Here is a 13,774-nt window from a genome sequence, read left to right as displayed (position 1 = left end):
CCATAGGGAAATTCGTTTTGCGAAGCGCCTCCAAAACGGAAAACCCTTTCGTCTAGCGGGTTTTCCGTCTTGCGAGGCGTTCGTCTTGCGGGGCACCACTGTACCAAGATCCAGCATGGGTTTCTCAAAAACAAGTCATGCCATTTCTTGTTTTGATAGCATTACAAGCTGGGTGGATCAGGGAAATGCTGTGGACATAGTGTATCTTGATTTCAGTTAGGCATTTGACAAAGCCCCTCATGATATTCTTGTGGAGAAGCTGGTAAAATGTGGATTGGAGAAGGTAACTGTTAGGTGGATTTGTAGCTGGTTGATAGACTGAAACCAAAGAGTGATGACTAATAGTTCCTTGTCATCCTGGAAAGAAAGGGACAAATGGGGTGCTATTCCACAGCGGAGGAACTCCCATGAGAGGTGGTGGACTCTCCTTCCTTGGAGGTTTGATGGTCATGTGTCATGTATGATGTAGCTGAGATTCATGCATTGCAGGGGATTGGACTAGCTGACCCTCTGGGTCCCTTCCAACTCTAAAATTCTATGGTAATATATTGTTATATTGATCAATTATAAAAGATAAGTGCAAGTTAATGGTCTTCAATCTATCCACTTTGAATGCTGACTCATTTTTTAAAAAAGATATCATATCATAGAATGGCATTGTTAAATACTGATTTTATTATGCATTTGTTGGTGTTCAGTCTCTCACACATTTATTGCATCATTGGATAATCTGTATAGATCCTTCTTTGGAGTCCAGTTTGCTTCCATTCTCTTTCAGTTTTTGATGCTGCTGACCTTTTGTTTTTTGGATCTGTAGTATAGCCATTATGATTAAATTTTATTTATCACTACATGTGCAAGTTGAGGAGTGAGTATTGTCTGAAGAAGTCTTAAGTAAGCCCTTATGTCTAAATTTTATTTAGTCAATAATCTGTTGTGGAATAAATGTAATTTGTGAATGCTATTAAAAGAAATACATACCTTACTTTATATCTAACAGTTGATAGCTACTCAGTTGCAGTTTAATTATTTTTCACAGGACATAATCCCTGGTATAAGTAAACAAATGGGCACATGCTACTTTAAGTGGTCTACTAACAGTTTTGCTGAAATTGTTAGTTAGCTTATTAAATACCCTCTCTTCTGTTTGATAGCATGGTATTTTGCAGAATCTTATACAACCTTTTAAAATGTAATAAAAATTATTTAAAAGAAGTACCCGCGCTCTCCCAATTTATTCACTTGATATTCCAAGAGGAAAACTGTATACTGTAATAGACATCCTGAGTTATCCTTTCCTTACTTGAGGTTGCATCTGTTACCAAGGAAAGTGCCCATTCTCTCTCTACTGCTTGGTATTTCAGTTATTTCTTGGTTTTTAAAAAACATTTTCTCTGTTCCTTCTGTGCTAGATATATAGGGTGATACAAGTCCTAGATTTAGGTTACTTGACTTAGCAGGTTTCAGTGGATCTACTCCGAATATTATTTAGTTGGCTATAATCCACCCCCCCCCCCCAATTATCTGAGCTACTTAGATACAACTTGTGCAAAATTATATCCTGGATAGATATTTAATTCTGTCCTCTCATTCTAAGGTCCTCTATCTTGGGGATTTTCCCTCCTCCACTCCGGAAAAGTAAACAAGTTGGAGGAATAATTGTGTTGGTCTAGTTTGCTGTTCTTTGGTTTTTTCCAGGATTTACCATTTAAGTTTTTAAAAATTCCCTTTGTCTTTGTCTTCCCTGTCATGGGAATTGAAAGTATTCTGAATGGAAGCTGGGTTCTCTACTATTGGGAACCTGGAATTCTCACTATTTAAATAGGTAATGGTACAATAGTTACTAGAGCAGGGCAAAGGTATATGCAAATCCTCCTAGCTCGCTGGTGTTACAACAAGTGCTACTTTGCAGCTCAATCATCTGTCCTGGAACTGACTGTTGAAGCAGCTGGAATAGTTTGTCATAGGCCAATACTTCTTCACTTGGGTGGTGGCATCTGCTACTGTCTTTTACAGGAGGCAAATTCCCTTCCAGTCCTCAAGTACACTATCAAACTTTAGAGAGCTAACAATTAAAAAAGAACTCTAAACTTAAAGAGTAACAGAAAGAAACACAGATGCCAACAGCAGCACTACTGTTGCCAATTCAGAAATATATGCAAATATATGCAAAACTTTTTATTAAGCCAGGAGAGATGGGCATAACAGTTTTTTCCCTGGTATACTTCGTATCTTGGGGCAGTGACTTTTAAAGGCCCCCACTTCCTACTCATAGATATCCTTAACTTCAGTGAGGGGAACTCTCAGCAGGACCTGCCCAGAATATCTTATTAGAAGGAGGTATTTGTCATATAGAAAGTGCACTGGAATGAAAACCTCCCAAAAACTGAGGTAAAAGACATGTAGGTTGTTTTAAAACAATAAAAGGAAAATTAGATGACCTGGCTATGTCTAGACAATAAACATAGGTGGTGTAGTATATTTTACTGCTAATGAGTGGGACAACCTGATTAAGTGATACTACTTAAACATGCACCACGTAATTTGCTCTAATTACCAATTGCTGAGGGCGATGCTAGCAGAGTGAGTGATTTGTCCTGGGACAGTGAGTCTTACTAGGCAGTAGTAGTACACTGATCAGCTTTAGCTAAGTACGTAAATGGAAGTGGTCCTTGAACTTGAGAAAGCATATTCTTCGTGAAGCACTGCTTTTTGAAGAGCTCAAACATAGGGAGAAAAAAGAACATTCTGACTTTTGAAACCAAGCAGTGGAATAAGCAAATAATCAGTGGAAAAAGCAAAATATTTAAAACAATGACTCTGAAATTCAGACCTTTTAAAAATCCCAAATAAGTTTTTGTAGGAACATCTTATTTGTAATTGAGTTCATTATCTGTTTGGGGTCAACTTAGATGCAACACTGTGGTGAACAGTTAGTGCACAAACACTCTGGCATTCTTTCCTTATATCTGATACTAAAATGCTTGATCAGTGCCTTCCCTGGTTCCACTCTCATTTGAATTTCCAAAATTTTGGTAACAGGCTTAGATGCCATGGTTAAAATTATTAATATTAACATTTAACATTTTAAGCACTTTGTATGTTAAGATAATAAAAGTATAGTAGACTCCTGTCTACTAGCTCACAATCTCAAGAGGCACAAGATAGAAGGAAAAAGGAAGGGGGGGGGGGAGCATTGGAGCATTGGAACAGCTAGTTAGTAGAAGGGACCAAGTTAGTTACTCTCACTTGCCATGATGATCTCCTTGGAATAGGGCTGTCCAAGACATTTTGTGTGAATGAAGATCTACACCAGGAACAAGCAGGGAATAAAGATGTACATTGGGAGCAAGGCAGGGAAATCAACATTACTTACAGTTGAAGCGGGAATCAAAGTCTGTCGTGGAGGACAGGGCTCCTTCTCTGAATCACACTGGGCAGGTGCGGATCCCAGGAGAACCCAGAGGGCAGTGCCTGTCATTTCCTCCCAAGTGTGAGAAGAGACCAGAATCACCTCCTATTTGCCAAGAGTCCACTGCATAGGGGGCATGGGGTGGGGAGCCTGCCAAGGACGCAGCAGATCTGGCCTCCAAGGAGTGTGTTGCAGCAGCAGCAGCAGCAGCAGCAGGCAGTGTATTTGTTGGTGGCCAGATCTGCTGCCCCTTGTAGATTCTGCCACCCGAGGCAGTTGTCTCACCTTGCCTTAAGGGTGGGCAGGGCTGGCCTCACCCTGGAAGACAGGACATACAGTCCATGGTCTGCTGGCTGGTGACAGAGGTTAGGGTTACTCTTGTTACTTTGCTATATATCTATTACTGTGAAATTGTGACAACATTCTCCTGGGGATATGTTTTTATAACTGGTGCTTGCAAAACTCTGGGTACTTAAATTTGATGTAGTGTTATATAAAATGCTGCATTTGAGGTTGCTTTTTGTCTTTGGACATGTCTTCTGTGTAAAGCAGAGCAAAACTTTTAAGATAACAATGTAAGTAACAAAAACATTTTATTGAGTTGGAAAAAGATGGATCCAAAATAGTCTATGCTTGTAAGAAGGAACAATTTTCACTTCCAGCTGCAGCACTGAATGTGAATTGTAGGGGAAGGCAAGGGGGTAGCACCGTGGGCTGAAGTAGTTGGTGGCTCCTGAAAGCCCATGTACATGCACAAGCCATCAGATGCAAATGTAATGTGGAATCCACAATTCAGTGTTGTAGCCATTTATAGTAATAGTTTATTATCAATGATACATTTCTTTTTGTTCTCAATACAGATTGTATCTTGTCTGTATTGTAATCTGAAATCTAGCTTTAATTCTGTTTCTAGGAGAGTTTAATAAAACTCAGTTTAAACACATTCAGTAGCCAAAGTTTGATTTCTCACTGTATATTTGCCAATTTCCTTGCTGAGCATAATGGCGTGCTCTTTAATGTTGCAGTAAATGGTAATAACTCTGACAGATGAGTGTATATTGTGGCTACAGTAAAACACACAAAATTGAATCAGTGCTTATGATTGAAATATGGTATTTTTACCAACATTAAATTTTGTACCAATAGAACAGAGGTGGGGAAACACATGCATGGAGGCCAAATGCAGACTTCCAAATCTCTCTATTGGTCCTTGGCACTCTTCCCATGCCACACCCCTCACCAGCTTTTTTCCCCCCACTCTCTCCTTGAGTGTTTTTGCTTAACTGGAATGTGTTCTTGAACTCTTAATAATGAGCTTAATAATGAGCTCTTAATTGAGCATGTGTGTTTGCGTAGAACCTAGCCAACTGTACAAAGGTAAAATTTTCTTGGTCATCCTGATAAATGTTAATTGGGGAAAGGACAGGGGAATGTGACCCTGTTATTCTTCCTAGGTCTCTCAGTTGCTTTTGATACCATTGATCATAGCATCCTTCTGAGCCAACAGTGGGATTGGTATTGGAGGCATTGCGCTGCCTCCCATGGTCTTTTGGATCCCTGGTAGTTGTGATGTGGGCTGCTGCAGGGTATAATCCTGTCCCCAATGCTGTTTAACATCCATATGAAGCCATTGGGAGTGGTCAGTAGGAAATGAGGATTGAGGTATGCTGATGATATCCAGCTTTACTTCTCTGTAGCATCTGATCCAGGAGATGCTAGGCAAGCCCTAGACTGGTGCCTGGATTCAGTGGTGGGATGGATGAGGGCCAATAAACTAACTCTGAATCCTGGTGAGACAAAGGCACTGTGAGTGGCTCCCAAGTCCAGATAATTGGTCAATTGCCTGTTGTAGATGAGGTCATAGGTTCCCTGAAAGAGCAGCCTAGTAGTCTGGGGGTGCTCCTGGATCCATCTTCACTGCAGAGGTCCAGGTGACCTCAGTGGCAAGGAGTGCTGCCTTTTAGCTTTGACTGATAAGACCGCTAGCTGCAGCTGATGCAAAATACTGTATGGTTACTGGGAAAGGATGTAGCCAACACACCCCACAGTTGAAAGAATTGCATTGGCTACCAAGTAGCTGCAGGGCTACATTCAAGGTTTTAGTTTTGGTGCGTAAAGCCCTATACAGTCATACCTCGGGATAAATATGCTTCAGGATAAGTATTTTTGGGTTGCGCTCTGCGGTGACCCGGAAGTCACGGAGCGCCGCTCGTGCATGCGCAGACGATCAAAATGACGTCGCGCGCATGTGCGGAAGCGGCAAAACGCAACCCGCGCAGATGTGCTGTCGCGTCTTACGTTCTATTCAGGATACAAGTGGGGTTCCGGAATGGATCCCGTTCACATCCCAAGGCACCACTGTACAGCTTAGGTCCAGAATACCTGGAAAAATAATAATATCCTATATATGCCTAATCAGTCACTGCACTCTGCAGGTGAGGGCCTCGAACAGGTACCATCTCATCAGGATGTCTGTCCTACACAGCGTAACAATTGGGCCTTTAATGTTGTGGCACCTACCATTTAAAATCTCTCCTCTTTGACAGCTGCTGTTTGTTTTCTTTTGTCCTTCCTTTCTTAAAGCATTTTAGGTTGAGATCTTTCCCAGTCTTCAGCTGTATTGGAATTGTTTTAAATATCACTTGTTTCATCACACGTTTGCTGCCCTGGTCTCCTTTGGGAGGAAGGGTGGGATATCAATTTAATAAATAAGTAAATAATTTGTTTAGATTTTACCAGTGCCATTTAATGCATAGATAGAGTTTGGCATAACATGAGCAAGCCTTAAACCTCAATCAATAGATGGGGTCAAATGCACAATGCTAAAAGTTCATAAAAGGTTTATGTAAATGACTCACAAGTCCAGCTCCAGATATTCCTTGGCCATTATGACATTTTGATTTCCATGTGGTGTTTCAGTGCCCCCATACCTTGAATCAAGTGAAATACAGATTTTTTTATTATAAAAGTATGTGGGGTCAGTTTTACCACTACAGTGGTACCTTGGGTTACAAACACCTCACGTTACAAACACTTCGGGTTACGGATTCCGCTAACCCAGAAATAGTACCCCGGGTTAAGAACTTTGCCCCAGGATGAGAACAGAAATTGCGCGGTGGCGGTGGCGGTGGCAGCAGCAGTAGGAGGAGGCCCCATTAGCTAAAGTGGTACCTCAGGTTAAGAATGGCTTCAGATGAAGAACGGACCTCTGAAACGAATTAAGTTCGTAACCACAGGTACCACTGTATTGTGGTGACTGACAGAACTTAAAAATACATGCACATAAAATCCCAGGGATTGAAGTGTCCCTGCAAAACGCTGCTCAGTTTATTAATTTCTTTTCATGGATGGGATCCAGTGTTATGCCTGCTCACACCATGAGACTACTACTTCTCCTTCCCCTATAGTCCCTCTCATCTGCCCCAGTAATTTAGGAAACCTGTTGGAGCAGATTTTGAGGGCCTGTGGGGTTCTGGAATATGGGGATAAGAGAAACCAGAAGACCTGCTGTGCAAACAGATTTCTGTAGTGAATGCAGACAAACATAACTACAGATGCTTATCCCAGAATTCTGCCCACCAGTCAAAATAGCCTGTTGGCCTATTTTGTTGTGAATGTTGGCCAGTTCTGAATTTTACCCTCTGTGCAGATGAGATTATTCACCCTTGCTTTAATGCAGAATGTTGCAGCAATCTTAGGCCACAAGTTCAAGCCTGAGATCATCATTATAACAAAAATGCTTGAGATCATTTCTTTCATTATAATGAAAGTAAAAGTGGTATGGATACTTGTGAAGTGATGAGTCTCTATACCACATTAAAACACTTAATGAAATGGGGGCCACTAATGTATTTTTTCAAATGTAGTAGACATTACCTGTTTAAATGCCAGTACTGTTTAGAAGCTAACAGCCACAATGGAGTGAGTTTGGAGTTGGTTATACTGTACTCTGAGATGAATACAGAAACATAGTCATATTGTCTGAGATGTCAAGCGAGGAAGCTTCAGAATTGGTAGGGCCTTCCACCAGGACAGCATAAAAGAGGAAGCTATTGCCTCTGTTGTTAATGCAGCAACAGAAAATTGCAGCAACAATGTGCTTCATGTAACCATTTTGTCTGTTCTACTCACGCAGTTGTGAAATGTGCTGCTTGAGTAATGTGTGCTATGGTTGCAAGGTCTGTAAGATTTGTTGTTGCAGGTAATTCACAACTCATGATTATTGCACAGTTATACTTGTGTAACTGTTATGATATGTATGTTAATAGCGCAATATGTTTTATGTTAAAAAAACTGTGGGGTCAGTTAGATCCTACAAACTGTTCTTGTAGCTTTATGTACTTTGAGTTGTGGGGTATTGTTGACCCTGGTAATTTATCAGCAGGTTTTTTTTATACTGAAAATAAAGTTCTCAATGAAGGCATACTTTAGCTTGCAAATGGTGTCATGCTTAATATAGTTTTATTGGGGCACATTTGACTCAAAGATTGTAATTTGAGGCTTTTTTATGTTAACAGCGCTAAGCTCACGTAGACCCTCCCCAACTTCCCTTGTCAAAGCAAATAATAATTTGCCATTATGGCTGAACTGATCAAACTATGATTTGTGCAAGCCAAATTAAAATTTAAAACAAATGAGGAAGTTGGGGTAGGAGTGAGTGTGTTGGTCAAAGGCTAGATCACATAACATAGTTTGCTGCTATTTCTAAACTGGATAATACCGTGAGCTGTTCAGTTGTAGCAAGAAGCAAAATAAAATTCTATGTTCTCGTTTAGTTATTTTCACCTCATTATGGTGATGAAGCATAGCAGATGCAACTTCATCTATGTACTAGATTTGATGAGGTAGGAAAATTTTATGGAGAGCATGCAATTGCATGTTTGAAAGATTTTAAAGACTTCGTTTTTAACTATCATCTTTAAAATAAAAGGCATTGATCAGGGCATTTAGTAAGTTCACTGTATGACTGTTACACTACATACAGAAACGTCTACACCTTGCAACTGTGCTTGGTTGCAATTTTCTCTGTAGCTCTTCGACACGGTGTATTTCACTTTTGACCCTATTTCTAGGAGATGTACGAGTAAGAAGTCGGGCAGGATTTGAAACAGAGAGAAGAGGTTCTCATCCATACATTGATTTCCGTATTTTTCACTGTAAGTATTTAAATAATAGCAGAACAGTAATAAAGGGTTCCATTTGTGTTTGGCTGTGGGGCTTCAAATAATTGATGGCTGATTTAAAATGGGAATTTACATAATTTTTTTCATTTCCCTGCAAATAATACAGTATATGCAGGATTATATATATATATATATATATATATATATATATATATATATTAATCCATGTGCTTCAGAGGGGAAAATAAACTGTTTCTTTTAAATTAATGAATAAAAGGTCCATATTCTCCAGGGTGCTATGCAGTCAGCTTGATATGAAGCTGGTCTGTTTCATATTCTTATTCCCAAGTATGTAACCAATACACCAACAATACCTGTGCACCAATAGCTTCTCTCTGTATGACTGATAGAAGAAAATTCTTATGTAGCTATGCATGCTGAATATTAAAAGTAGGTTGGATTCCAGAGATGCAATTACTCAGCTAACTGGACACTGTTGGAAGATATTGACTTTTTCTAATTCCCCCTGCTGCCTCCCCTGAAAATTTCCTCTGGAAATCTGCTCTGGTAAGGGGGAATCCTTCAAAACAACATGGGAGATGACATGGGGGAAGGTGAAATTGTTAATTGTCTCCCCTTCACCTCTCTTGGATCAGACTTGCTTTTGTGAATAGAATGAGCCCTCTATGGAGGGGCAAGTCTGTATTCAATCCATTGCCTATGCTGTTGTAATTCATTTGGTAGAGCTTTCTTGTTTAATTGAAAATACCAGTGGTAAAACTTCTCAGCAGTACAGCTTTTGGTTTCTAGCAGAATCTTGCTCCCAGTAATTCAGGTTTCCTGAAGTTTAGCTTAGCTATTTTTTCTGCAACATGAAGCCTGTTTCAATAAATACTCAAAAAACAGAGCTGAACCTAACTGCAGTGCATGGAGTCTTCACCTAAAATGTCGGGTGTTAAATTTTTATTTTATTTTCCCATTTTTTGTTGATTGTTTTATGTACACCACTTAGAAATGCACATAATTAAACTGTATATAAATGTATTGAATAAAAGAAGAGAAAGTACTTTAAATTGCAAAATAACCTCCTTTTTGTGATATTCTTCTCTCTCCCCTCTCCCTAAAGTTAAGAACTGAAAGATATCATGACAAAGAATGAATTATCTTTGTCTGTTTAAGCAACCATTATCTTTAGATGGAAGTGGAGATATTTGTCCTTTGGCATGAAGGTTTGAGAATAACATTGACAAGTTCATTCAGAAAGAGAAATCAATCACTATCCATAAGTAGTAGCACAACAATAGAACGGTACTTGATAGGCCTTGGTAAGACATTTAAAACATTTTTTTCAGATGCAGTTATCCCCATAGTTTCCCTCTTGGGCAATCCTACACCAAACACTAACTTTGCACATACAGTGGTGCCCCGCAAGACGAATGCCTCGCAAGACGGAAAACTCGGTAGACGAAAGAGTTTTCCGTTTTGGAGGTGCTTCGCAAAACGAATTTCCTACGGGCTTGCTTCGCAAGACGAATATGTCTTGCGAGTTCCTGCGGGTTTTTCCCCCTCCCCCCCCCCCTTTTCTAAGCTGCTAAGCCACTTATCCGCTAAGCCGATAAGCCGCTAAAAGCCGCTAAACCGCTAATAGCGCTAATCCGCTAAGCTGTCAATGGGCTTGCTTCACAAGACGAAAAAACCGCTAGACGAAGAAACTCGCGGAATGGATTCTTTTCGTCTTGCGAGGCACCACTGTATATATTTCTTATTTGAGAAATTTGATTAATTTTCTTATCTTCAAAATGAAGATGCATCCATTTTCCATAAATATTTTAAAATGTTTAGTTTGGTCTGAAAGCAGCTTCCTAATGTTGATGTTTCTGAGAAGACTTGGCTTGGCTTCAGCTGGACATTGTATAAAGAAGCAGCATTATGCCTGAGATGTTTTTCTTCCAAGGGATACTCTTAAAGGCTTATATAAATTTGCAAAAACATCCACCTGATCTCCCACACATTCTGTGTGTAAAGCTTTATTTATAAAATGTTTATGCCACTTAATATAATAATAACCTCTAGGTTGTTTCTGTTGATATAACAATTAGTAACATTTTATAAAAGCTAAATAAAAAGTAATACAAAAGTATAAATTGCAAATGAAACTCAGCAATGTGCAAGGAGAAAATTTAAACTTTTGAGTTGGAGTCCAGAAAAGCTTGAAACAGTCAGGTCATTACTGTCTTTGCATTCCAATTATCTGATGGAGGGTATGTGAGAAGCTGGGATGCCAAACTGTGAATAACTTGGGGTCTAACTACTTGGAAGAGTGCCTCTCCCTATATAGTCCTGTCCTGGATGTTAAGGTCTGCCATGAAGGCCCTTCTTAGCATCCACACCACCAGGTATTATATATTATGCAGTGATGGTGGTGCCAGTTTAAAACATGGTTGTCCACCTCAGCCTTTGATAAAGATGCCTTTAATGTGTAGCTGTAACTTTCAGCTGGTGTACATTGTTTGATGGTTTAGTTAATTTTATTTATTGTAAATGAACACTGATTTTATGCGTGTTTGTCATTCTCTACCCCTTTCTGGAGATCACGTGGTGCATGGTGGGCTGTCAGTATTTGAAATAAATAAAGTGGAAGAGCAATATCGAAACAGTTTGTCAGTTGACATGATAACACTTGTCTGAAGGGCTGTTGCATAGTAAAAGGCAAATACTTGGTGCTGCTTCAGTGGGTAGGAGTAGATGTAATGGCCTTAATTTACAGGAGTTAAGATTTTGGTTGAATATTAGGATAAACTTATTGACAATGGAACCAATTAACTAGAGGCATAGTTGGTTTTGCCTTGCTAAGATCTTCAAGAAGTGATTGGACAGCTGATTGTCTGGAATCTTCTTACTCCGGTTTCCTGTTTCTTTAGGAACCTCATGCTGGACTTTTGTCACAGTTGTGGAGACAGGACCAGACACTGTTTTCGAGAAATTGAAGTTTGTAGCATTCAACTTGTGTTTATAGTCACAGAAGTCTCTTAAATTCCAATAAAGTACTTTTAAAAAGTCCCATGCCCTCATATATACAGTGGTGCCTCGCAAGACGAAATTAATCCGTTCCGTGAGGCTCTTCGTATAGCGGTTTTTTCGTCTTGCGAAGCAAGCCCATTGACAGCTTAGCGGATTAGCGCCATTAGCGGTTTAGAGGCTTTTAGCGGATCAGCTGATAAGCGGCTTATCAGCGGATCAGCTGATAAGTGGCTTAGGGCTTAGGAAAAGGGGGAAAAAAGGGAAAAAACCCCGCAGGAACTCGCAAGGCATTTTCGTCTTGTGAAGCAAGCCCATAGGGAAATTCGTTTTGTGAAGCGCCTCCAAAACGGAAAACCCTTTCGTCTAGCGGGTTTTCCGTCTTGTGAGGCGTTCGTCTTGCGGGGCACCACTGTATTTTTTTAAAAAAGGTTTGCCTTTTCCAAACAGAATTAACATATGAAAAAACAGTTTCCTTCTGTAACAAGTGATGAGCAAAGTTTGAATCTTACGATGAACTGCATATTCAATTAAAAACGTGTTCTGTTCCATAGAGGTAATATTCTTGTTCCCTGGTTGTCTGCTAATTCTTAATTTTGAACTGAACAGATGGAGAATTTATCTCTAAAAATTGAGACACAAGCAGAGGGCTTTCTAATTTCTTCCTCAGTATAAACAGCAATAGAGGGTTTCTCAGGGTTCTCCTCTTACATTCCCACACTGCTCACTCCCCTACACAAAGCAAGACAGGTGAATTGAAGTGAGCAGCCAAAGCATGTAAAGGAAGAGTGCTTAGCAGTTGCTGTTGTTTATCTCTATTCCAGTGCATTATTATTAGGGTGCAGGTTTTGTTAGCTACAGTAAATCTTAGGAGGCTGCCTTATGTTGAATCATACTGTTGGCCCGTTTAGGTCAGTATTGTTGTATTTGGAAGCAGCTCTCCAGGATTTCAGAGAGGCCCACATGGAGGTGTTGAGAATTAAAACTCTGACTTTCTATGTGCCAAGCATGTGCTTTATCATTGATGTATGCTCCTTCTTTTAAATGCCAATCGCAGATTAGGGTATTTGTGCTAGGGGTGTGCAAAGCATTTGGACAAATGAAGAATGGGGCTGCTTAAGACATACTTGGGGCTTGTCTAAATCAAGCAGGATATCTCTGAAGTGTCCTAGACCAAAGCAGGGCGTTCCAAAGTGCTTCAGAGATGTGGTTGCTGCAGACAGTGTGTCTGCAAAGATGGAAACATTTCTCCTGAAGCTTGCCATTAAAGGAAAGGCGTGCATACTTGGGTGGGAGGGAGGAAGAACTCCTTTGTGGCTGATGGGTCTTGATTCTGATCAAAGAGAATGATTTTACCAGGGTGCTTCAGTCACAATGCTTTGGGGAAGGAATGTTAAAGTAATTTATCACTTTGTTCTTCTGTCTCCTGTCCTGTAATTGTTGTTCTGGGGGTGCTTGCTTGGAACACAATCAGCATCCATTTCTCTGTGTCCACACATCCACTCCTGTCCAATTAACATTGCACTTTCTATGGGCAGAATCCAACTGATACGTCTAGTGCAAGGATTTCCACGTGTGACATAACTTCCCTTCCCTTTCATCTTCTACCTTCTCCCCTGGTCCTCCAAAAATTGGCTCAGAAGGATTGGGGGGGGGGGGATGCATGCATTTAAGGGGGCATGCCAGGAGAGGAGAGGAAGGGGAAGTTCCTTTGTGCAGGCCAAAGTCCTTGCACTAGCAGATCTACTTAGTTTGATACTACCCTATAACTTTGGGTGCCAGTTGAGCAGAACACAAGCATGAAGCTGCATTTTTCATTAACCAGAACTTCCTAGCCTCTGCTCTCTTCTTTTTGAATTTTTGCAATTACTTTCCTTGGGCACTTCTATAATGTTTGACATAGGGGAGAAAGCAGATCTCCCCTCCTAGAAATCAACTTTAAAGGCAACTAGTACAAAAACCCCTAGACCTATTTGCTGATAATTAGGCTGGGTTCTTACACTGGGACACCTCTTTCCATGTATGTTATATTTTAATGCAGTTCCTCACAAAGCAATGGGGGGAAATTAAGTGAATCTGTTTTACCCAACCTCAAATTGTTAAGGTTTTGTTGCAGGAAAACTACTGCAGCTATTCAGTGCAGTGAATTCATTCCCTCAGAACTGGCAATGATGCCTGCTTATTTCTTTCAGTTATCCCTCTAAATAAAAATACTATTCCT

General features: G+C 40.2%; 1 protein-coding gene across 2 annotated transcripts in view; it reads left to right on the top strand.

Moving 5' to 3' along the window:
• The window catches only part of PDE7A (phosphodiesterase 7A), a 50,000-nt gene that overhangs the window by 17,862 nt on the left and 18,364 nt on the right, over positions 1 to 13,774 (top strand). The window contains exon 3 of one of the 2 annotated variants that reach the window (XM_079984651.1): positions 8,485 to 8,568. The exons of the other annotated variant lie outside the window; for it this stretch is intronic. Coding sequence (XP_079840777.1) covers positions 8,485 to 8,568 — 84 coding nt within the window. The remainder of the gene's footprint in view (positions 1 to 8,484; positions 8,569 to 13,774) is intronic. 2 annotated transcript variants of the gene reach the window in all.

This window comes from Podarcis cretensis, assembly GCF_951804945.1.
Source record: "Podarcis cretensis genome assembly, chromosome: 7".
Classification (NCBI taxonomy): Eukaryota; Metazoa; Chordata; class Lepidosauria; order Squamata; family Lacertidae; genus Podarcis; species Podarcis cretensis.
This window is presented reverse-complemented; position numbering and strand designations above follow the sequence as displayed.